Consider the following 25888-nt stretch of genomic DNA (forward strand, 5'->3'; position numbering starts at 1 on the left):
AGTTTAAAAGCACTCAAGGCGAAGGTTGTATATTCCTTTGCAGCATTTGCGGGGCGGGGGGGGGGGGGGGGGGGGGGGGGGAACAGAAAAGGTTCAGTCTTTCCCTTTATCGCTTGTGACTGTGGGGAGAAAAAAAAAACAGCGCAGAGCCCCGGCTTGCCGTTTCTGAGACGTACAGGCTGTTTTTCCGCCACACAGAACGTCGCAAGCTGCTTCTCCCTGCTGAGCGGGTTTCGGCGGGCGGGGGCGGGGAGGGGAGGAAGTTTTTTCTCACGCCTGGTATCGCTCGGTGCGGCGAAGTTGCAGACAGGGAGGGACGTGCCCCTTTCCCCCCACCCCACCACCGCCCTGTCCTCCCTCCTCCCCAGATGGGGACCCGCCGCCCACCGCCATGAGGACGAGCCGCTGCAGTCACCTGCCGGGAGTCCCGCCGCAGCGCCCGCGCCCGCCGGCACCCGACGGCAAGACCCTGCCCGGTGGCGGCGGCGGCGGCGGCGGCGGCCCGGCCGGCAGCTGCCCGCAGTATGTCATGCAGGTGTCGGCCAAAGACGGGCAGCTGCTCTCCTCCGTCGTGCGGACGCTCGCCACGCAGAGGTACGTGGGGGGGTGGCGGGACGAGACGGGGCCCTTCCCTGCGTGGGCTCCGGTGCACCCTCCCCAGCTGCCACCCGCGACTCCCGCGGGCACGTGGAGGGGAAGATGTGTGCTCCATGAAGGCTTACCCTGGTGCACTTGCAATTAAAGCCTCGTCCTCGCCTTATGGTGACTGCGCTACGTACGTAATTAAGCCCTCAGCCGTTAGTGAGGAAGGGGGATGCAAGCTGTCTGGGGATGCTGCTGCTCAGGTGTGCCAGCTGCAATAATTTGCCCTGCTACGTGGGGGAGGGCTTTAGCAGGCACTGGCTGGCACGGGATGCTGTGTTTAGCCAGGGTGCTGCCACCAGTGCTGCTGCGGCACGTTTCCTTCATGCTTCCCAAGCCAGCGCGCTGAGCAACCAGACGAGCTGTCTCTAGCAGAGGTGTACACACAAGTGTTGCTGCTTCAGCCATCGTCCAAGTGATCGAAAGTGGCTCTTTCTGCTGTTGGTTTAGAATGGCAGATTAGTGGTGAAATATACATTTAAGCTATACCCTTTGAAACACTGGCCCACTTCAGGTTGGCTTTGTGTTCATTAGAGACAAGAAAGAGGATGCTTAAGGGTTTGACCACATCCAGACTTGATACTCGGATCAAAATGAAGTTCCACATCACTGGTGTGAAACTGGAAGGACTGCATGAATCTTGAAATGCAAGAAGATTTTCATGAAACAGCAGACATAATCCGATCCACTGCGCTTGTGTGAAGAGTAACATTATTAACTGCTGCTGCATGTGCGATGTGGCAGCCTGAAAGGGCCTTTTCCCCTTTACTTGTAGCAAGTTTTTTAAACTCCATGCGTTTTGCACAGCTCAGATGTGCGTGCAGAGCATCGAGCCCAATTTCATGCTGTTTTACTAGGCAGATTGAAAGGAGCGGGCTGGCTTCTTTACACGTTCCTGCAGTTACACTTGAGTGAGCTCTACCTGGGGCAGCCTGCAAAGAGCCTGAAGAAGGACAGAGGGAACAGCTGTGTGCCACGGTACACTATCTGCTAACCAGGTTTTGTCAGCGACAGTGACAAACAGTCGCTCTTCTGAGATCACCTGAGGTGGCTGGCGTATGTGGTAGAGAGAGTTTTTGTTTTTAAGAGCTCAACCAAAAGATCGACTCTCAGCCCTGGCACCGGGGGCGGCTGAGTTGAGGCTGCAGCAGAGTGGATCCCTGGTTCAGCACCACTGATGCTTGCAGCCTGCTCCTGCTTTCCTCCCACTGCACTAAGGCCAAGCACTCTAGAAAGCCATGCGACTGCCTGCCTCTCTCCCAAAAGATTCCTTTGTAGAACAGCGAAACTCAAGAGTTAAAATTGGAATCATTTAAGTGTTCACTGGCAAGAGGAGCACCCGTCCCCCTTTGCACATTAGCACCCTGCCACCAGGAAGGTGAGTGCTTTGGAGGTGGCAACGCAGGAGAAATAGCCATGGGCAGCAATGTGTGAGGAATGTGTTTAGTATAGTCTTCCTTTAAAGTGCCATTAATATCACTCCTTGTGCTGCTTGTGGGCTGTTGTCCCAAAGAGAAAGAAAACCTCCCCAGGGACTGTAACTTCCTACCTGCACATGCCTGACCTCACACCACTACACCACTACGGGGCAAGGTGCAGTTGTTTCAGGTCCAGTAGTCCTTTGTTGTTGATCACTGAAAACAGCTTACCCTGTAGGTCAGGGGATCATCATGAACATAAGAGATGCAACACTGGAGGTCAGGAGCGATGGCACAGATCATCACTAGTATAAGAGGTGTCCAGCCAAGGCAGGTTTAAAGCTTCCCTGATGCATTTAGAGATTGTTTCAAGTGGCTTGCTCTGCCGCGCTGTGGAGAGGTGGGAAATACGAAGGTGCAGAAGCATTCAGTCGTCTGTCTCTCGTCTGCCACTCCGACGTGTTTTTCACTCTCCACTTTCCCTCCCACCCCACACAGAAGAGATATTTTAAACAAGAATACCAAAGCGCCTGCAGGCATTAGCCCAGCAGCTTGATGTACTAACTACAGAGCAAAGTACATAAGCTGCAAATGTTTCATGTGTTATTAATTCGTGACATACAGAGAGAAAGATGGAGATCACAGCCCTGTACACTGACCAGCAATTTTCTCTCCTCCTCCAGCAGCCCCTTCAACGACCGGCCGATGTGCAGGATCTGCCACGAGGGCAGCAGTCAGGAAGACCTGCTTTCCCCCTGCGAATGTACGGGGACCCTGGGGACCATTCACCGCAGCTGCCTGGAGCACTGGCTGTCGTCTTCAAACACCAGCTATTGCGAGCTCTGCCACTTCAGGTTTGCAGTGGAGCGCAAACCCAGGCCGTTGGTGGAGGTCAGTACATGGGGCATGTCCCCGAAAGCTTTGCTTTAATGAGCGAATCGTGGTAGTTTTTATGCAGGCATTGCAAAGCCTTTGCAGCTCCGCCGCAGCTGAAACAAGGCCGTGAGCTTTGGGATTGGCAGGACGTGGGCAGGAGCTCAGGGAAAGGGCAGGAATAACAAAACCGTTATTTTGAACCAAGTTGTATACAACAAGTGAGAAGAATGGGATCGATGGGTTTGCTTCACTGTAAATGTGAGTGGAGATTTGGGGAACAGTGTGCAGCGAATTCCTGGTATGCCATCCAGCTTGGTAGAGGGTGGAAGAGAGGTAAGTAACAGTTTCTGTGCAATGCGAGACAAGCGTCAGTATTCAGCATGTTAAATATATAGGTCAGGAGTAATTTTTTTTCTCTCTCTCTCTTTTGAGAGAGAGGTAACAAACCGAGGAGCCTTAGAAACCGAGTTTCCATGTCAAGCCCACAAGAAGGAATTGTTCTTGCTCAGTGTCTGGCATGTTTAGCCGTTCATGAGTGACCTTTTGGCCTCCTCTTGCCTATGTACCAGACTCAACAGTGAATTGGACAATTGTTTTTCCCTTATCAATTAAAACTCAGTTTTCACCAACTATAGATGCTTTAGTGGCTGTGTGAACTTTACCAGTTGGGTTTTTTTATGTCCTCAGGAAAAAGAAAAAGAAAAAAAGCTGAGATCACTGTCTTTACACTGTTAAGGATATTTCTCCTCCCGTATTTTAATTTGGAAAAAAAAAGTAAAAATTATTATTTGTATTGGAAGTAAAAGTGAATTACAAATAATAACATTTTACAGATGTAATGAGAAGCATCTTATTGTACCACTTGGTGACACAGGTGCTTACATGCTACGGTTGTGTTCAGGACAACACATCCTTCCTGTGTATCCTCATTGTTCCTGTAAACTGTAGCAGAACTGGTTGAAGGAGATACAGTATTAAAAATCAGGGGCAGGGGTGCATCTTATTTTGCTCTTATTCACAGGTGAGTGGATACAGGATAAAACTGGCTGCTGGGAAGTGGGTTAGGGACCTGTGCAGAGAGAGAGTGAGCCGTTCTAATTGAGGGCTACCAAAATTTCTTTACACTGGAGTAAGTTAGGCATGCACATTTTGTGCCTAAGCCTAGGGATGTTTTCGTTCTTCCTTAGGATCTGCAAAAAAGAGATACGTGACGTGGTATGTAGCACAAGACTTGTAGTTTTGTCAAGCCTAGGCCAGCTGTGTTCAGTTGCCTCTGGCTTGTTGTTTGGTGCTTCTTGCAGGACCATTCTATGATTCTGTGACTCCAGCCTCTCCCAGGAAGCTGGTCCCAGTTTGAGAAATGCTGTTGTTGAGCGTTCTCAGGCTGTCAGCGGCTGTGCAGCAAAATCTTTGTGACTGAGCGTTCTCCAGTGAAGACGCTAACACCTTACTTCAGCCAGCTGCTCTGAGCCTGCACCAAGCAGTTTTCAGTAGCAGTTCTGATGTGAGGACAATGCCACTCTGAATTTGCCTTCTGAAAAGAAAGATAAGCGATGCTGAGGCGGTGCAAAGTAAACAGTTTGATTTTAGAGTCCGGCTTCTTCAAGCTGTTCCCTTGCAGCAGCTGCTCGTGAGGCTTGCTATGCACAAATGAGACGTGACATTGTTCAGAGCTAATGATGATTGAAGAAGTTGAAAGCAAAGCTAACCCTGCCCAGGCTGGGGGACTCTGGTCGCTTGATCATTCCTTGATGAAGTAAGGCTTCGTTTTGGCAAAAGCAGTAATAAATAATAGCAACAACAACAATCATAATAATAAGAGTAATAATGATAAAGCTACCTTTTGTTTCTCAGCTAAGGACAAATGAGAACCAGGTGCAGGAACATTTCTGAAACATAGTAAGCATTGTTAATTGATGTTTTTCTCTGTACTACCTAATATTTCCTTACTTTTCAGCTACCATACCCACAATATTTTAGTGCAGTAATCAATAATAATGTGCAGTTGCAGAACAGGTTATAAAAGAACCCAACTGAATTTTTGAAGTCCTTTTTGTTCTTATACAAGCAGCATGTTTCCAGTTTAGAAGGGAATTGAAGCTCTACTTTTAAAGTTGAGAGCAGCAGAGACAAATAGTAACTGAGTTGTATGCAAGAGAACAAAGCCGAAAGATATCCATCAAACTTCTTGATTTCTGTTAGTGTAGCTTAAGTTTGTCTTTAAAGTTCGTACTTAATTAATACACAGTGCTTTGAAATCTAAAGTCCTCCCCATGCCAATAATTACAGCAAATCTGAAAGTACCTGAAGCATGACTAAAGCAGATGCAAGTTGCTGAGTTCCCCCATCTTCTGTGTCCTAAAAGCACAGCCCTGTCTGTCTCCCTGTATTACCTCAAGTATGAGGGCATGGAGGGATGTGTATCAGGCATAGTAGGACCATCTTTCATAAAAACCTGCTGTAATGTTTGGACAAGCCAGACTGACCACCTGCTTTCAGTGTGCGTGCGTGTGTGTGCGTGCGTGCGTGTGTGCGTGTGTGTGTGTGTGTGTGTCAGTGGAGGTGAATTACGAGTTTACTAATGCATTTAGGAGGTCAGGAGGGACTATGGTACTCACAAAGGCATTTGTAGACCATAGTCTATAGAAGCTTATCGTAACTCCTCAGCAGGCCCTATCTCTTGCAGAGAATATATCCCATCCATTGGTCAGTAACAGGTAGTAAAAAAATGCTTGAAGCAATCAATCATCATATTCATCTTTTCTCCTAGAGATTTTCCGTCAGGAAAATAAATGGTACTTCTTACTATTCAAAGACATAGTATTCACTTTCTTAAAGAATCATAGAATTATAGAATCATAGAATCGTTAGGGCTGGAAGGGACCTTCAAAGGCCATCTAGTCCAACCCCGCTGCAAGGAATAGGGATATCTCCAACTAGATCAGGTTGCTCAGGGCCTCATCCAACCGGGCCTTGAACGTCTCCAGGGATGGAGCATCCACCACCTCTCTGGGCAACCTGTTCCAGTGTTCTACAACTCTCATGGTAAAAATTTTTTTCCTAATATCCAACCTGAATCTACCTCCCTCTATTTTAAAACCATTACCCCTTGTCCTGTCACAACAGGCCCTCCTGAACAGCCTCTCCCCATCTTTCTTGTAGGCCCCCTTGAGGTACTGGAAGACCGCTATAAGGTCACCCCGGAGCCTCCTCTTCTCCAGGCTGAACAGCCCCAACTCTTTCAGCCTGTCCTCATAGGAAAGGTGCTCCAGCCCTCTTATCATCTTCGTGGCCCTCCTCTGGACCCTCTCCAGCTGGTCCATGTCCTTCTTATGTTGGGGACTCCAGAACTGGACGCAATACTCCAAGTGAGGTCTCACGAGGGCAGAGTAGAGGGGGAGAATCACCTCCCTCGACCTGCTGGCCACGCTCCTCTTGATGCAGCCCAGGACGCGGTTGGCCTTCTGGGCCTCAAGAGCAAGAAGCCAAAAAAAAGAAGAGGACACAGTATTATTTTTTCTTCTCATCCCTTTACTGGATTGATCACTGGTTCTTAGCGGCGACTTAGCCGTGGGTGTGAAGGAAACAAATTGAGATACTTCACTTGCTTTATCTAGAAATGTCATATCTGACTTCATTCCTGCTGTGAGCACCCAGGAGAGGCTGCAGCAGTAGTGAGCTTGAAATAAAGTGTGCAGTAAGTGGCCCAGCTGGTTGTCCAGCAATATTCCTTCCTCCCCTGTGTACATTATTATGAAAGCAGCAGAGTATTTTTTGCTGTGCTTCGTGATTCGATCGGAACAGGCTAGTGAGCCCATAGCATTTCTCCCCCCGCCTTCCCCTGCCATCTTGCTAGTTTGCCTTTAGCTCATTATGAAATGAAAGCAAGCGCTCCAAAAAAATTGGGTGCAAGGTTCCTTTTTGCCTTCTTTTTTGAAATTGTCTATGTTCACACTGAGGGTGTGGGCCCATGCGCTCAAACAGGAGATCTTTAGCTCAGATACGAGGGACACATCTACATCTGTATCGTGCCTCACACGCACATCATGAATAGGATGCAAAAATGCAGGGAGCTCACCTTTACTTTCTCTCCCCAACTTATATTATGCACAGCAGCCTGCTTTTTCCTGGATTTCTTTTGAAAGGAAAAGCAAAGGAAGAATAGCACTCGTTTTGACCTCCATTTCCTCTTTTATCCTTCGTATCTTTTCTTCATCATAAGCTTCTGTCTGGTCAACTGAGTTTCAAACTATGTACTTCTCAAGGGAGACATTCATTTATCTATGCCACAGGACATGGTTTTGTTGTTGGAACATCTCCCAAAAAATGTGCAATCTGCTAACTGTTTGACGCCCAAAACCCAACCAGAGAGGCAGGAAATGATAGTACAGTCTCTCAGGCAGATCCATCCTCTCAACACGGCATCTGTGAAGCTTCAGACATTCTTGATCCACTTCTTTTTTTAACTCAGATTATTTTCCCCTGGACAGCTGTGTTTCTGAACTATGAGTTGGGCACTGTGGTGGGGATTAACCCTGCTTTCAGTAGTCAAAGTGATTTGTTCATCATCATCCACCATTTATGTCTTTAACCTCCTGCTACATTGGGTGGAGGAGCTCTGTGATTTGTCCTTCATGAAGTCAAAGAAGCACACACTGGAGAATGCACACAGTTCACCTCCGCCACAGCTTTTTGCCAAAGGTTGGTCAGCCAAAAGGAGTGGTCCCATTTGCAGTTCCTTGTCTGCATTCTGTTGACCTACATGTGTCACATGTGCCCTGTGGGCTTTTACAGTTGTGGGTAAGAATTGCTTTCTGTTGAGCCTTCAGATTTTGTTAAATGGGTGGCTAATGCGCTGCAGGTAAGTGCTGAGCTCCTTCGTGCCCTGCCTGACTTTCAGGGCTTACACTGCCTTGCTTGTGGACTGAGCTGACTGGGAACTGTCGCACTTCCTCTGGATGCGCCCTGCTTCTGGTGGGACTTCTGCTCAGAGGCTGGGCTGATGCTCCTCAGCTCTCTTTTGGGACCTGGGACTTCCTTATTTCTTGGTTACTGGTGAACTTGTCCACAGCAACTGCACTGGAGAGAATGTGATAGATACATTGTTGTAAAAGAACAAGAGATGGATCCTGACAGAAAAAGAGTTTTTTTCATACTGAAGATGGCGAAGTCCTTCTGTTCACCTCCCTTCTGATGGGCGCACGGCAAGCTCTGGCACGGAAAATTGAAACCACCAGCATCAATCAGACAGAATCTACTGGAGCATAAGCTTTCTGTAGCATCTTTGGAGCTGCCTTTTGGAGTTACATTTTTGCGAGACAGCATGTTGTTGAGGCACTTGGCAGTTGTCAGCAAAGTCTAGCTGTTTTCGCTTGATTTCAGAGCTCCCCCTTCAGATAAGGGGATTGTTTGGAGACATCTACAGCCCTACACTCAGTTAAAAGGAGCTCTTTGCCAGTAATCCCAGAGACGTCCGTTTACACGTACATGCACATTCCCCTCAGTCCCAGGGCTCATGATACTGCAAAATTCAATTTGAGAAGTACAGGAAAGGTCTGAACCCACCTCCGCTACCGTGTGCTGGATCTGCACTGTACAACTGTACAGTGTGCTGAAAATTAGAAGTGTGCAGGACGTGTGCTTGGGCACGTGGATATCTTATTATGAATGTGTCAAGGGATGACACATCTCAAAGAAAAAAGCAGCTACCACTGAGTAGCCCAACTTCTCTCTCCCATGTCTTGGTCACCCCACTGCCAGTGAGACCCTGGCTACGTTTGACAGAGAGGACCCAGGTTGAAGCAGGAGAACTCTAGACATCAGAGGAAAGAGGAGTCTATAACATGATGGTTGATATGCATAGACCTGGTGTTCCTTGTGAGAAACCTGGAAGGATCTCAGAACAAACACAGTGAAATCAAACTGCAGTAGTTTCAGTTAGTGACTTTTATAGACCTTCCACTTTTATATAAGCGGCTTTTTTAAAAGGAGCTGATCCACAGAAAGAAATCCACTCTAGAAATGTGTGACTTTATTCATGTAAATAGCTTTTGCTATGTTTCAGCATAAAGATTAGGCAAGCTTGATACGAGGATTATGTATAATCTTCATTTCAATTTCCATATTGCATCTATGTTGCTTCCACTTGGCTTAGTACAGAAACAGACACAGAAACATGGCAGTAGAAATGTATTTATGTGCAATAAAATGTTGTTAGAAAGCTACCAGCCACAACGTAAGTGTGGTACAAGAACATTATGTGACTGTATAAGTCAGGCTTGTATTGTTTGTAAGTTATTTACATGTTTTAAACCAACCAGGATTTGGTATCTATTGGTGCAATCATTTTTTTGCAAACAAACAAACCGAAAACACTTAATTAACAATATAAAACTCATAAGCAAAACAGCATGACTAGGAGAAAAAATAAAGTCAGGGTAATCATCACTATATGGAGCAGAAATTAACTTCAGTTTTTCCTAGTCTATTGCTAGTTGAGCTAAGGCTCATGCTAGAAAAGAAAAATAGATTTTAAAACCTGCTAAAACCTACATCTGTGCATGCAGTAGTTAAGATGAGCTTACATTAAAATTTCCAGAAGCTGTATTCTGAAATATGGATTTACTTTTTGTGCAAGACTTTGAGTCATACTGGTTTTATCTGTTGGGATTCTTTTTAGTTATTTTTCTTCTCCACTGCTCAGCGAAGCAAGTCATTAGCATTAAATTACTGTAATGAAGAGACAACAGATTTGCTGCATGTAGTTTGTAGAAGGATCACTCTTAAAGCCAAAGGAAGTCACCAACAAGGAAAACTTTCATGAATCTGAGTTTGGAGGAACTGCAGCTGTCAATACAGCACATTAGGGCTGGGAGCAGATATCTTAAGTATGTGCATCCTCCCTCCCTTCTTGACCCAAAAAGGGCAAGGTGATGAAGATTCTTCTGTACCTAGTTGTCTTCAGCTGTGAAAATGTCCCCCCTGAGACCCAAGTCTCACAGAATTTGAAGCAGCTGTGTAGATTTCCAGTAGAAGTATGTCTAGAGTTAAAGAAAGTGTCACAAAAATAAATAATAAACTCCCCAACATGTACAGTTTTAAAAACATAACCTCTTCAAGACGCACTTTTTACACCTAGAATACCATACTCTGTTTATTCCTAATGGGGAAGAATTCCAGAGACCAAAACAAGCTGTTCTCTCTTTCTTAAAGAGAAATGAAGCGGTTGTTTTTATGTTCTTTACAGAACAATTTTGCTACAATGCTTGACTTTGTCCAAGCACAAATCTTTCTCACGTACTGACGGCAAGAATGCAAACAAGAGCAACCCACCTCCTGCAAAAAAGAAAAAAAAAGATGACAAGCAAAAGTTACTTGTCAGCAAACAGACTGTGCCTTCAAACCATTGCATCTATAACTGCTCTTTCCCAAATTTAAAGGACTAGCAATCAAGGGCAAAAAAATGTGGAGGAAAGTTACCAGGAAGAAAGAGTGACTGAACAATCAGAGAGGAAACAGTTGCTTTGGAAAAGGACAAATGCTTTTCTTTAAGGACTAGCAAGATGAGGGAAGACGCTCTGGGTTTTCAAAGGTACAGCTATTTAGGTTTTAGGTAATGGTAATGATGATTTTTCGTTGGACTTAATGATTCTATAATACAGTTCTAAACTGCCTGGTTATCATCTCTGTCCTGCTGGTAGCATCTCCTACCACCAATAGGAGCCAGTCAAAATTTATTTTTTCTAGGGAAAAAAAAAGTGCTAAGATGAAAAGTTTTGCTGCATCTGTGTTTTTGGAGAGCTACCAAGCATTTATTATCTGTCAAGTCTTTAGTTTCTGTATATTTGAGCTTGTAGATCGGGACATTTGCAATGTGTTGAAATATGTGTTGCCAATAGCAATTCTGCTTTGCTTTTGATTTAAAATGCAAAACGTGATTTTTGTTGGTTGATTTTCTTGAATGCATAAATTTTTCTGCCTAACTGGGAATACATTCATCCAAAACAGAACAGAACTTTGGAAAACATTCAGATAAAAGGAAGTACTGCTTCTCCTAGAGTTCCACAAAATCATTTTTCTTGTCACATCATGAAATTTTTTACCTGAGTCCTTCACTTGGGGTATAAAAACCCCAAGCGTTGCTACAGGCTCGGGGAAGAGTGGCTGGAGAGCTGCCTGGCGGAGAAGGACCTGGGGGTGTTGGTTGACTACCGGCTTGATATGAGCCAGCAGTATGTCCAGGTGGCCAAAAAAGCCAATGGGATACTGGCATGTATCAAGAATAGTGTAACCAGCAGGAATAGGGAAGTGATCCTGCCCCTGTACTCGGCACTGGTGAGGCCGCACCTGGAATATTGTGTCTAGTTTTGGGCCCCTCGCTTTAAGAGAGATATTGAGCTCCTGGAGCGAGTCCAAAGAAGGGCGACTAAACTGGTCAAGGGGCTGGAAAATAAAACTTATGAGGAGCGGCTGAGGGAGTTGGGGCTGTTTAGCCTGGAGAAGAGGAGGCTGAGGGGAGACCTGATTACAGCCTACAAATACTTGAGAAAAGATGGTGGGGAGGTAGGGGAAGGGCTCTTTACATTAGTGATGGGTGATAGAACAAGAGGAAATGGGTATAAGCTTAGTCAGGGGAGATTCAGGTTGGATGTTAGGAAGTATTTCTTCTCTGAAAGGGTTGTCAGCCACTGGAATAGGCTGCCCAGGGAGGTGGTTGAGTCCCCATCCCTGGATGTGTTTAAGAATAGGGTGGATGATCTACTTAGCAATATGGTTTAATGGGGATTAGGGACGGTTGGACTCAATGATCTCTAAGCTCTTTTCCAACCTAGAAATCTATGATACAAGTATCACCTGAAAACTAAAAAGCGGCTAGTAGGAAAACAGAATAACAGTAAGCTAGACTAATATTAAAGAATACAGTATTTAATTGGACCCGCAAGAAAATTCATAGATTTTTGTAGCGTAACTTAGCAAGTTCTGTTGTTTGTTTTCACTACCAGGGAATTACTAATCCAGTTTTTAGACGTTAAAGTTGTATAATGCGGAAACTGGACGCCATGTCTACCAGCCACTGTATTATTGCTACTTGATGGAGCATTGTATATCAAACTCCTGTTTTTCAGCTGGCAAACTACCCAAGGTCTAGATTGCAAATTCAGTTATAGTGTGATAGCAACAGCCTGTAGTACTCTCTGTAGCTACCACCTAGGGTTGGTCCCTATCTGCGCTGGGGTTTATTCTTTTTACCAAACAAAAAAAAAAAGATGTATTGTACACCATCCTTACAATGAATAATGTATTCTTTCCACTTACAAGAACAGGCAAATGAAATTAATTTGCTATTTAAAAAAATACCTTTAGCTCATTCAGACATCCTCAATTAAAATATTTGCCATAATTTGAGTTAAAATAAGGATTAAACTTAAATGAGAGCTGACTCAGTTACAAAGAGGCTGTACCGTCAGCATAATAAAGTTGAAAAGATGAAAGCATTTAGTTTCTAGCTGTAAAATGGACAGGCCTCTGTCTGTAGGACCACAGGAACATCTCTCTGAGCTGTCACCAATGCCATTCTAAAAGCACCCATTGAAGACAATAACACTGATGTTATTGTAACTGAATGTTTGATCTGAGTAGGAAACCCAAAAACTGAAATACAAATATTTTTTCAATTGAAAAGTAACTGTCAAATGTTTGTTTTCCTTGGCAAAACATTAATCTATAAAAGTTTTGAGTCACCCAAGATGTTTTGTTGTACAGAAAACAAACATGCATACCATTCTAGTCTAGGAGACTTTGAGTTGTATGTAGTTAAGCTTAGTTTCGAAACATTCGACTGAAAAAGGTTAAAACGAATTTTTCAAGTAAAAAAGTATTTGAACTGTTAGGATGTAATTTTTAATATTTTTCCCTAATAAATGGTTCTCCTAGTTTTTAAAGATGTCCTTCATTCAAGAGAAACACTCTAAAAATAAACAGGCAATATCAGTCTTTCTTTGTTCAAAGCCCGAGGCAAAGTGCTCCCATTGGTCATTGCTAGCATGAAACCAGAAATGACAATAATTGCTAGCAGTTTTGCTTGTGTACAGACTGCTTTCATCAAAATTCACTGCAGAGCTATCAGAGTGAAAAGAACGAAATGAACTGATATGTTTGATGTGTAATAAGCTACTTTCAGTTCAAAGGGAAACACATTTAGGGAAGACAGTTCCTTCCTGTCTTCACCCCCCCCAGCTTCATATGTGATAACTGTTTAAATACATTTAACTAAAAAGCAGTGTGGTGCATTTTCTTCATACCCTGTGGAATCTTCTTTGCTGCTGGTATAACTCCAGCAACATTTACGTAAAATCAATTTTCCTAGGAAAATGTAGTGAACTAAAAAGGGCTTCCCAGTAGAAACAGGATGTAGCCTTAGGATCTGAACTGAAAACACTGTGCACATACTTTACTAAGCACTTGTGAGTCATCTAATTGAAGCTAGACCTGCGTAGGTGAGAGCTTCCAGGATTTGGCCTTTGGCAATGGTGAGGTAGACTTGGAGATATTTTACAGCAGTTTTCTGCTGGCAGCTCATTTCGGCTGGGTTAGATAAATTCTCAGTCTGAGCCTCTCCAGGTTGTTCTGGTCCTTGGTTGCTGCTTGTTGTGACAATTTCCTTCTCCACATCCAAGGCTTCAACTGTACTGCCACATCGCACGAGTGCCTCAGCCTATCTCTCCTTTCCGGTGAGCAGTTCTCTGGTCTCCAGTTACGTTTGCTTAGGCAGGATGAAGTAAAGCAGTTAAAAGGAAACTGAGCTCATTTGCTCATCTCAGGAGTCTGAAGTTTATTTGACATTGTCAAATAAACATTTCTGTATGTTCGCACTGAAAGGGGATTTTGGACGGTTTTGTAGATCTGGTTTCGTATGCAGTTCTAAGTATCTGATAAAATTTTGAAACCCATTAGTGGGCTCAGACACCTGAAGTCTCGCAGGGATTGTAGCCTGCAGGCTTAGGCACGCGTTTGCTGGGCAGATCGACGCGTGGCCAAAGACGTTGCCCTGCCCAGACCCGTTGCTGCAGTCGCCCTTTGGGGAGTGCCTGTTCCCCAGCAGACGGACGGATGGACCGGGCTGTGTCATTTCAGCAGCACCTGCCCCACTCAGCTGAGCTTGGCCATGTGGAGAGGTGCCATGCTGAAGCAGTGCTGTGGTCCACGCCACCGTGGTGGCGTATCCTCTGCCGGAGGGATGGCATGGGCAGCTGGGGAAGCAGGGAGGAGATACAGCCACAGCCATTAGCTGAGCAGACCCCGTTTGGTACGGGTCACTGCGAGGGATGAGGTGGGACCCCATGTTTCTCCAAGGGGCTGGTTTCTTACCTGGTGTATGTTGGTCTCCAAGCACAGAGTTTCTTTGCTTGTGTCGGTCATGAGCCCTGTTGGGTTGTGCATCAGACACTGCGCTTGCCTGTTCTCAAAGTCGCGCTTGCTGCCATTGCTAAAGTCAGTTCATGTCTTTGGGGACATGAACGTTTTGTCATGTTTTTGGGGACCGAACTGTTGGGGAGCAGCACAGGGGAAAGGGACCTGGGGGTCCTGGTGGACAGCAGGATGACCATGAGCCAGCTATGTACCCTTGTGGCCAAGAAGACCAGTGGCATCCTGGGCTGTATTAGAAGGGGTGTGGTTAGTAGGTCGAGGGAGGTTCTCCTCCCCCTCTACTCTGCCCTGGTGATGCCCCATCTGGAATATTGTGTCCAGTTCTGGGCCCCTCAGTTCAAAAAGAACAAGGAACTGCTTGAGAGAGTCCAGCGCAGGGCCACAAAGATGATTAAGGGAGTGGAGCATCTCCCTTATGAGGAAAGGCTGAGGGAGCTGGGTCTCTTTAGCTTGGAGGAGACTCAGGGGGGACCTCATTAATGTTTATAAATATGTAAAGGGTGACTGTCATGAGGATGGAGCCAGGCTCTTCTCACTGACATCCAATGATAGGACAAGGGGAAATGGATCTAAGCTGGAACATAGGAGGTTCCGCTTAAACATGAGGAAGAACTTCTTCCCAGTAAGGGTAACAGAACACTGGAACCCGCCTGGCCGCCTTCTTGTGTGATCTCATCTAGGTGGTCCGGCTCAGGCAGGGGGATTGGACTAGATGATCCTTTGAGGTCCCTTCCAATCCCTAACAATCTGTGATTCTGTGATTCTGTGATGTCTTCTTTGGCTTTCTACCTGTATATCAGTACCAAGAATCGTCATTCACTTTAAGACAGCACTTGATAAAACAGTGCTTTGCCAGGCAGGCCAGCATTTTGCTTCAAACATGACCCTTTTTGTGATCTCTTTTTTTTTTTCTTTTATCCCGAGATAGAAATTATTACTGTGAGAGTCTCAATTTATTGCAGAAATAATGGAGCACCTTGACATATTTTAATAGGGCAGGTTTCAGAGTATCATAGTGCAGGTCTGACAGTTCCATCTGGCCTTACATCTCGGTTTTTGCCAGCAGGGTAGTCCCTACTGTACTGCCACGCTAATTAATCAGCTCAGCACTTTGTTGGGATCATTATGTGGGTTTCAGTTTCACAAAATGATTTGCTGACTTGGCGTTTTAGCTATAAAGTAACTTGATGGTGCACATTTCCAAAACAAAAGACTGAAACCTAGAATCTAAACAGAAGCAGATTTCGAAACACTGCTCTGCTCGCAGCCTCTTCCTGTTCTCTCCCCGGTGCCAGTGGGGTGCGGGGGTGAGCAGGCGGCTGTGTGTGTGCTTAGCTGCTGGTTGGGGTGAACGCATCGCACTCGGTGTTCTGATATTTTTAAATAATCCTGAGCTTAAGACACTGCCTCCCCCTTTAACTAGCATCTTCTCTTACAACTTCTTGCTTATAGTGGTACCTAGCAGTTGCGAAGTACTTCCCAGTTCCTTAGGATTTTAAAAGCATTCAAGCAAATTAAAAGCGTACATCCTGCAAAAAATGTTTGTGAAGATATTTTTGTGCTCTCCTAAATTCCTGAATCATACGTGAAAATAGATCTTAGGCTGCTGAGTTACTGTGTCATAGTTAAACTTCACAAAAATACTGTGAAGCAGATTGATAATTTATGGTTTCCATTGAAGAGGTGGTGAGGCTGAGGCAAACTTGTCTACTGATTTGTGTCTTTCAGCTAGTGCCAGATTAGTGACTACCTGTTCCTGGTTGCACTGAATTTCTTGATTATTATTATACTCCAGATGAAGATAGATAAATGCTGTGTTTGTTTTCATGGTGTGGGCAAAGAAGGAGAAAATGAAGCAGGATCTGAAAATAACAGAAGGCTAGAATACCAGGCTAGAGTACCTAGACAAGAAATACTCATTAGCTTGCAGAACACTTCTAGCCTTGCCCTCTATTGTCAAAAACTCTTAAGTCCTGCTGTTCCTCTAGGTCGTTGCTGTAGAGGAAGAAGAAAAAAACCCTAGGTGGTTGGGAGTAAATGCTGTTACTGGTGAAAGGATGAAGTTACCTCTCTGACTGTATTTTCTGGAGCTGAAGAGACGGGTCTTCTACTGCCACGTAAAATATGCTGTGAGGAACGAGGGGGCCACACAGTTTAAGAATGCATGAGCCTTATCCATGTCCGCTGGCACAGAGCTGCAGTGGCTTTAGTTTCTTGTTGGACTGATGACAGATGATGCAATAGCTCCCTGAAGGACCGTGACGTTCCTTGCCTTCAGCACAGCCTCCGTGCTCGGAGCTGGGGCTCTGGGAAGGATGTGCCAGACTGGGAATTGATAGCCTGCCCCGTGCCCAGCTCTGGCCGCACTGGCAGCCAGGGTTATGACAGCTCAGCTACTCCACCTCTACTGCCCGCTCCCCGCTTTGACTCCTCTGCTTACATCGTGGGCGCTCTGGGGCAGGCACAGTCCTGTGCAGTACGTGCTGTGTTTGTCCTGGGTGGCTAGGGTAATATGTTCAGCTGCCAGGCTGGTTGGGGTTCCCAGGTGCTGCAGTAAGAAATATTTGCTGTCCTTAGTAGTACTGTGCATACAGTTATACACTCAAAAGAGAAAAAAAAAAAAAAAAGGATGCTGCAGAGCGGTTTTGATCAGATCCTATGGCTTACATTGGCAAAGATTGCAGGGCTTGGTAGTCTTCCTATTCAAATATTGACTAGAGTGATGAGGGTTTTTTATTGAAAGGTCTCAGTGTACTGTTGTAGCTGAACTTCTTTCACCTCTGCTATCTAAAATCCTGTTTATAGAACCATGGGGGTGTGGGCTTGATAGCTATTCAATCAAACTTCGCTTTGGCAGTTGACTTTCAGGCACTCTGTTTTGCAAGATTAATGTCCTCTTAATAAAAGTAACCTTGTGGGCATTCAACTCTGCTTACATGCGTGTTTCTGAAAGCAAGATGAAAATGGCTTTGCTGATATTACAAGCAGAATGTAAAAAAAAAGAAAAATCTTAAAATAACATACAAAATACTAACATTTTCTGCACTCTGGAGTTGTCAGGAGAGCCTGCGATTCTTTCCACATTGAGAATGGGGTTTCTCAGACACTCCAGCAGCCGAGTGCCAGGGGCTGCACTGTGCAAAACACTTGCCCTTCTCGAGGCAGTTTTTACTGCCGCTGAGTAAGTGATGCGGTAGGTACACGTGGCTAGAGGTGCGTGTCAGCAAGCAACAGGGGGGAGAAGTGCAGGTGGGAGCTCTCTAGGGAGAGCCAAAGCCACGTCCTGTGCATTGTCCGTGTCTCCTCCTCAAAGGGGCAGGTCCGTGTTTTGCAAGCGAGTGGCTTGTCTTGGGTAAAACGTCCTCCCTGTGCTGACGGTGGCTTTGTCTCGTTTTGCCTGCAGTGGCTGAGGAACCCCGGCCCCCAGCACGAGAAACGGACTCTCTTTGGAGACATAGTATGCTTCCTGTTCATCACTCCGCTGGCGACCATCTCTGGCTGGTTGTGTCTACGAGGAGCAGTGGACCATCTGCACTTTAGTAGTAGGCTAGAAGCTGTCGGCCTCATTGCACTCACTGTCGCACTCTTCACTATTTACCTCTTTTGGACCCTAGTAAGTATTGGTTTTCTGTTCAACTCATAGCAAATAAGGGGAAGAGCAAGTCAGAAAATCAATTGCACGAAGTGCTGTAGGGTGGGTGGACCATTGTACAAAGCATTGCTTATATTTACCTCTGTACTGGTAAATTTAAGTTCCATCTGCAAGGAACCTCTTGGTTGCATACCATCCAGCTTCTCTGGAAAAGCAGAAAGTTGGCCTCTGGGGTCCGTAATTCCCAAATCCCAAACACCAGAGGGGATATCAAGAAGGAGACGAGGAAGTAACATGGAGGATTTCAGGACAGATGCTACAGAAGGGAGTTTCATGAAAGAATGTGTGAAAGGTGAAGGCTCAGTGCACAAAAAAGCTTTAGGTGAGCAGCCCGGCTGCCAGGTTACTGTCGAGTTTGACATTTCACACCTCTTGCTCTCGTGGGGAAAGGAGAGCAGAACAGCGGATGCAGACAGGGAGCGTTCAGACTAACACAGTAACGCATGTGCGACGGTGCAAGGCTGCGCTGGGGTGAGAGGCTGTCCTGGTCTCTGCTGGGACGGAGTTAGTTGTTTTTAGCAGCTAAAAGAGCTCTGTGTTTTGGTTTTAGTCTGGGACTCATTATGAGAAGAATGTTGACAGCACATTGATGTTTATAGTTGGCACTGAGACCTCAAGGACTTTTCAGCTGCCGTGTTTTTGCCAATGTGCGGGAGCACAACAGGCTGGGGGGGACCATGCCCAGGACAAAGGGCCCACAAATCCCCTTATGATTTGAATGTAGACTTAGCATTGAGGGCTAAATTGGCCAACGAATTGTTCCACATCATGCAATGTCATGCCCAGTATATAGATAAGGGTTGACCCTTCATCTGAGCTGTGCTGCCCTGAGTGGGGGCAAGACCACCCTGCCTGTGGTGCTAGCGCTGCCCCTAATCCCACCGGGCCAGCACCCAGCTGTCCCCCTCGGTGGGTATGGCCACACGCCGTATGGCTGATGCCTTCCAGCAGTTCTTCATCAGTGTAAGCTGCTAAGGAGGTGGCACTTTAAGAACTGCATTAGCAGAGCCAGCCCACACCAAGAAACCTCTATGCTGAGCCCAGAGTAAGCTTGAAAAAGGGGAGGTGGGGGGAACACAGAAACCCCACACTACCTAATAACTAGCTCCAAGAAAACTGTGAAAGGTAACATCTCATTTACTTCATTCATAACAGTGAAGCCCTGTCTCATCCACAGAGGACCACAGGCTAATTTTAGCAATGAACAACAGCAGGGAAAGCTCAGGGGTTTGCCTCAGACTCCTGCGGTTTCCTCTTTTTGTAGTTTCTGCTTCCATTTTCTGGGAAGCAGCAGCAGCACTTCCCTTTGATGGGATGGCCATTTACTCCAGCAGTGAGTGGCACTCGTGTTTCCTGCGGTACTGTGTGTAGACACATCTGTCAGTTATTCAAGCAAAGATTGTTCAAATTTCCTTTGTGTATGACTGTCTTAGAAACCCAAATGCTGTCCAATTCACCTAATATAAATGATTCACCAGCATCAAAATGGCTGGAACTTGGAAAGGGTAGGATGGCTAAATAGTTGGATTTAATCACCCGTGACAAATGGACGTATCTGACCTTGCTCACGAAGACTTCTGCAGCATCTCAGTCCCTAACACCATCTATTACATTTGCATTGTAACTGGCAAAAATCCCTTCTATTCACTTTATAACTTTTACCCCTTCAAAAGCATACAGGGAAACGTGATATTGGCACTTGGAGAATATGGTGGTGATGAGCCTGATGTAAATGCACACCTTTTAAATTTAATTTTAATAATTTAATTTAATGATTTAATTGAAATACAGTATGTTTAATGTCCACTGAGTTATGGAAGATGTAATTCCACTCTAATCTGTTATTGATACCATCGGGAGGTGAGTGGGCTCATGAAGCACTGTGTTCATCAGGTAAGGGTGAGGCAGGAAGCCTTTCGGGGCACAGGAACCCTCCTGTTCAGCATGGGGTTAATTCAGTGGACAGAGCAGAGAGACACGGTGGGAAGGACTCTCGGGCTCTCCCTACAGTAGGAGCAGAGGTGCCCTCATTGCCCTCACGGCATTAGTACTGGATGGAAGAGTGTTGAGGAGGTTTAAGTGTATCTGCAACTTAAGTCAGCAGGCTTGGGAGACAGTGTTTTCACATGCTTTCTCAGAGGGCAGGTTTGCAAAGTCACAGCAGGGATTTAAAGCGGCTACTTTACAAACGGCACCAAGCACCCTACACGTGGAAGACGCATGCCTGCTCTCTTCTCAGCAGGTCGTGCAGGAAAGCCCCAGCCTGCGTTTGCCTTGAGGGGGCTCCACATTCCCCTTGCCCTGCGGCAAGGAATGGACCCACACGCAGAAGTGCTAAGCCCGTCGAGGTCGAGTGCTTCAGCGGCACCTGCCCTTTAATTTTCAGAAATGGGAGAATCCTGTGTACTGTTTGCGTAGTTATGGCTGCGCAGGGGATATATTGAGTGCTGTGGGGTAAATTACACACAACATGTGAAATAACGCTCCTTTAGGTCCTGGGAAAATTAAGAAAACTAAAACTTCATTGTACTGCCAGTAAATCAGCTTGTTTTCTCTGGAGGCAAAAGCTGGCATATCAATTATTTACACACCACAGTTATCCCAATGAGCAGAGAACAGGAGAGATGCTATTTTTAGCATCCAAGAAGCTATTTTATCCCTTCCCCTAAAACAGCCAAGTTCTCCATAAAATGCTGTTGCTTTTCCTCTGCATTTAATCACTGTAACCAATGTACACACACATGCACAGAAAGTGCTACTCCCAAGAAGAAAGCTTCAAACACAAAATGGAGATTGCTATTTAAACTAAGAATTCAGGGCCACACACTGCTTTCTCTGGCACGCAGCTAGTCTTGACTCCTGTAAGAGCAAGTAGCAAGTTGGAGAACAACAGGATTTGGCCTTGTAGCTTCCAGTATAACATAACAGCTGATTTAAAACAAAGGCTAGCCCCAATTAATTTAGAGTAAATTAGAAATATCTAACACCTCCCTTGCTATCCTATTGAGGAGGCAAACAAAGGAGTTTAGTGTGCCAAGGACCAATGTAAACCTGGCCTTTGTTCAGCATCTCAAGAGTTTTGCATCCAATGTAACATGTTAAGGTGACCGTGGCTTTGCTGACATTCAGTAGCTGACATCACTTGGAAACTGCCTTCAGGCAAGAACCCGTTGTAAACAAGCTGTCAAACTTAACTAGGGTATCCTGTGAAACACGCCTTAAACAAACAAGCAGTTAAAGCCTGGCTTAACAATGCAGCCCTTCCTCAAAGAATCTCCATGTGATGCTGCTACTTGAAAACTCAACCTAAATGCCACCTCACTCCTCTGAAGCAATCACTGCATTTTGCATGGCATTCATCTATGGAGGAGGTTTTGTTTCTTTTTTTTCCCTCTCCTCCCACTAACACGTGATTTCTGCTGATAACTGCAGTGCCCTTTTAAAAGAGATTTCTCATGTTCTTTCATGTACCATCTTCCACAGAAACAAAGATGCAGACTGCTTTACCTTCAGGGGAAGCAGAGGAGATGACTGAAAGGTGAGGAGTCAATTAATCTGTTGGAGGACCTGTCTTTAGGCAACTGCTTCATGAACAAAAGCTCTATAGGTTTACCTCATTAACAGCAGACAGCTGTATAAAGATCTAATAAAAATCCCTCAGAAAGTCTTTTTTTGTGTCCCTAATAGGATTTTATAGAAAGGTGAATAATTCATTTAGTTAAAAGCACCCTTTTTGCAATAAGGAAAGGGTTTTGAAGGATATGTTCATGGGCATGTATATTACTTAATATCCCTCCATACCTCACTGGCAGCCAGCCTGCCATTGCTGAGCCTGCCATTGCTGTAGGGGTAGGAAAGCAAGCAGCGCAGATCCTTTGGACAGCAGGACACACAGCCACTTCTCATCACAGAGTCAGCAGCATCTTCCACCCACCTGTGCAAACCATGCGTGTTAACCCCCAGCCTTCGTGGCACCCTCAGCCCTCTGAACAGCATTGACCTATGGAAGTGGCAGAGCTGCATAAAACTCAGTGACAGATGACTGGCTGCACATGAAGACAGAACAGCTAACAAGACAAGGTTCCTCCTGTGCTTGCTGAGTGGGTCCCTCCTGCCCACAGTGAGTCAAGAACACGCTCATTGTTACGTGGCACGTTTCACCCTAAAGGTCCCAAACCAGTTTACAGGTTGCTTTTTTTTAAAAAAAAACCCTGCACATATACATCATCTTACAGAGCCATAACTCTCACTATACTTGGCTGTCACTAAAATAAGCAGTAAACTATTTAAAAAAAAATACAAGGCCAAGCTATGTTGTATATCCATAACAGTCAGTCCTTTCTCTTCCCCTGTTAGCAGAACCACACTGAGGTTGAAATCGGTTAGCTGATAACAATAAAAAAAATTCAAAGACAATCTAAATTGAGATACACACCTGCTGGCAGATGGCTCACACTCGCCTCGTTGCGTCCGTGCAATCTTGAATTTGATGCATTCTGCAGCGAAGCATTACAAGGTAGAACGTGCACCCGTGTCCGTGTTTGCACACGGCTTAGGCACCCGCAAGCCTTCACCGACCAGCCAATTACCTTATCTGTCAGTTTAACAACTTGTAGCATGATAGTACCCCAAGCTCATTCTCATTATAAGTGGCTACTAATAATTCCGTTTCTTGGGAAAGACAGAGGCAGGATATCTGATTTTTTATCTTATAAAAAAGGGAATGAGAGGTAGGCAAAAGCAGAAGGTCGGGCACAGGCTGCTTTTCTTGTCTGCTGTGGCAACTTGGGGGACGAGCCATCTACATGGTAGGTTCCATCTTTGTCCACCACTCTTTGCTCATTTTTATCCCACCCAATTAGGCTCCTTACCAGCTTTTTGTTCCACTCGAAGGTGTTTCCCCCAAGCCTCAACTGATTCCTGGGAGGACCGCAGTGAGCCTAACCACAGTGCGTCTCTCTTCTCTCCCCAGGTATCCTTTAGGTATCACTGTAGGTTATACAGTGAATGGCGTCGGACCAATCAGCGGGTGATACTCCTAATCCCAAAGTCTGCCAACGTCCCCTCCAACCAGCAGTCCCTGCTGGGCCTGCAGTCCCTCAAAAGGAACTCAAAGGAGACAATTGTTTGATTTGGGCAGTTCTGCACAGGAGCCATGCACTAAAAATATTTTCCTAAAACTCGTGGGGATCAGACACCGTCCAGAACCACCCGGGAGTGTGCTATTCTGATCTACAAGCTTTGCAGAGGGATAAATCACTGTTCAAGTTCAAATCATGGATGCTGCAATCATATGATATTTGCTAACCTGCCAAACTTGTCTATTTAGCAGATACTGTATGGACTTATACAAACTGGTGTTAATACTTGTGTCATCAAGTGATGCAGACTTTTTTATTGTTTAAAATATAATTAACAATGCAAAACAGGTTTAAAAAGTGCTCTGTTTTTATCGTTTCCTGTTCCTACAGCATTATTTCTTTAGGAAAACAAAAACAGCACTGGCTTCTATCCTGCTGCCTAAAGTGCAACAATGGCATTCCTCCAGTTGATTTTATTTGAAGGTCCTTTTTACCAATATTTTGGATTATTAAAATTTGTGTGTACTGAGTTCTACAAATTAGCATATTATTTAAACACTATAAAGTGATTAGAAAATTATCTTCCCTGTTTGGCAGGGAAGTTCTGATAGGAAAGTTCTTCAGTAATAAATCTAGCGTGCGCAAAAGGGAGAAATGATACAAATGGCAATAATCTTCCTACTCAAAAGCATTCTGGTACGTAGTACTCGGGGAAAAAAACAATTGTACTTTTTGTACTCAGAAGCAAAAAATAGGCACCATATTCTGCACTGAAGTGCACATTCTGCTGGTGTGAACTCAAACTTAGTCAATTTTCTCTGCATTTACATCAAGCTGAATTTAACCCTAATTTTAAGACTTATTTTTGTAAGGACGACTCTGCATACGTATTGAATTAGATCATTAGACACGTTTTAGGAAGCAGGAACTTGTCTTGCATAAAAATTAGCGTTATTTTAGAGCTGCAAAGTCTTCAGATTGACAAGTAGATTTAACACTGTATGTAAACCCTGACCTCTCATTGTAGCACTCAGACTAAGGCTTTTTTAAAAAAATATAATACTTGTGGCAGCAAAACTGAGTTTGGAGTGTAAAGAGTAGACTTTATTCCTGGGTGGCATCACCTATTTCCCTTTGGTTTTATGCCCAATTAGTTCAGCAATTTGTCACTCTCAGACAAGAGACACACTTACGTAGAGAGACTTATTTTACAGAACTACAGAAAATTTCATTAACAAATGCTGCTAGAGTTAGAAATTGATACATAGCCCCTTTGAACAGGTGAATTTTTTCGAAATCTGCGTAGATGGCAATGTGCTTCATTTTCCAGACTCTGCAGGAGCGGAAAATAAAAAGGAATACATAGCTGGAAGGCTAATAATTTATAATTGAGATAGTTCAAGGTATTACGGGTGTTTGCTATCAGACGAGAGCTTATTTTATGTTGTCTGTGCTCTATGGGAGAAAAAGCTTAGTACAAAAAAACAATCTGTTGGCTTCTTTATCCTGTCTCTGGACCTGTCTAAGCTGTAGTCACGTTATTTAACAATATTCTTTGTAACTGTCAATTTCATGGGGATATAAAAATCAACTACCTATATAAAGCAATAACAGCCTCATTCAGACGTAAAACTAGTTTCACAGCGAGCCAAGATGAATAAGATGATGGTAATCATCATCAGCAAAGCTACTGCCTGGCAGCTTAGCTGCTGGCTGGGCTAAACCACAACATATAGAAACAGCTGAGAGGAACGCATACCTTGTCTCAGGAGTGTGCATCATACAATATTAGTTCTGCACAAATCAAACCTCTTGTTTCCGGAACAGATTCTTAGTCTGGTTTTCACTGGAATGAATGTATTTGAGCAGATGCGTTTCTGGTAAAGTGTTTTTCTGGTGGCAAGCAGTAAATTACTGAACAGTTTTCACCTGCCAGGATGATAAAATTTCTATCTCTTGTCAACTGAGTAACAGATCTGTATCAGATAATGATAATCCGTATCTGCGACCAATTCTAGAAAGGACTGAATGTACCTAAAAATGATCTTTACGTGTTAACTATGGCAGGAGTAATAAAAAGACCTACCAGAGTTTAATCACAAGTTAAACATGTCTACGGTGTTAACTAGGATATTGTTTGTTTGTTTTTTCGCTCATTACCCAACAGCCTCCAGAAAACATGAACACATTCCACACAGTATTGCATCTAGCCAATTGGCTCGTTTTTCAGTGGTCAGATGCCTTTACTGAATTCATCAGTGTGCCTTCTCTCACCCAGACTGGTGTAGATTACAGCAGTAACCACAACAGCTGAGGTGGTGTATGTTGAATGCAGTTCCAAACCAAGGGGAACGAGAGCTCTCATAGATACTGGGTGAGGAACGAGAGCTCTCATAGATACTGTTTGACAGAGGAGGAAAAAAATTGCATTTGCTGCATACAGTGGCACAATGCATACCCTTCCACAAGCTTGAGGCTGGTGCTTTTCAGTACAGCAATGAAAGGCCCATGCTACCTTGCGGTAATCAAAATACACATCTGGACTTCAGTGTGGGAAGATGGGTGGAGAATGGATCAAGAGCAGCCGTGAGGAGAAGGACTTCGGGGTGCTGGTTGATGAGAAGCTCAACTCGAGCCAACAATGTGCGCTTGCAGCCCAGAAAGCCAACCGTATCCTGGGCTGCATCCAAAGACGTGTCGCCAGCAGGTTGAGGGAGGTGATTCTGCCCCTCTACTCTGCTCTTGTGAGACCCCACCTGGAATTCTGCGTTCAGCTCTGGAGTCCGCAACAC

The 25888-nt window shown here is 44.9% G+C and overlaps 1 protein-coding gene across 1 annotated transcript; it reads left to right on the forward strand.

Annotated features, from left to right (window-relative positions):
- Positions 1 to 391: 391 nt before the first annotated feature.
- On the forward strand, positions 392 to 23146 carry MARCHF3 (membrane associated ring-CH-type finger 3). Its single transcript, XM_086629614.1, has 4 exons — positions 392 to 594; positions 2744 to 2951; positions 17767 to 17976; positions 22988 to 23146. Exons 1-4 carry the CDS (start codon positions 392 to 394, stop codon positions 23144 to 23146), a joined length of 780 nt encoding a protein of 259 aa, XP_086485740.1.
- The last annotated feature ends 2742 nt before the right edge of the window (positions 23147 to 25888 follow it).

Source organism: Tauraco erythrolophus, chromosome Z (assembly GCF_009769465.1).
Source record: "Tauraco erythrolophus isolate bTauEry1 chromosome Z, bTauEry1.pri, whole genome shotgun sequence".
In the NCBI taxonomy this organism is placed as follows: domain Eukaryota; kingdom Metazoa; phylum Chordata; class Aves; order Musophagiformes; family Musophagidae; genus Tauraco; species Tauraco erythrolophus.

What these genes read in the sequence shown, in the direction of transcription:
- MARCHF3 (XM_086629614.1), top strand. Translation starts at nt 392, where the DNA reads ATGAGGACGAGCCGCTGCAGTCACCTGCCGGGAGTCCCGCCGCAGCGC. An exon ending in CGGACGCTCGCCACGCAGAG is followed by an intron (nt 595 to 2,743) that starts GTACGTGGGGGG and finishes CTCCTCCTCCAG; the next exon opens with CAGCCCCTTCAACGACCGGC. An exon ending in AACCCAGGCCGTTGGTGGAG is followed by an intron (nt 2,952 to 17,766) that starts GTCAGTACATGG and finishes TTTTGCCTGCAG; the next exon opens with TGGCTGAGGAACCCCGGCCC.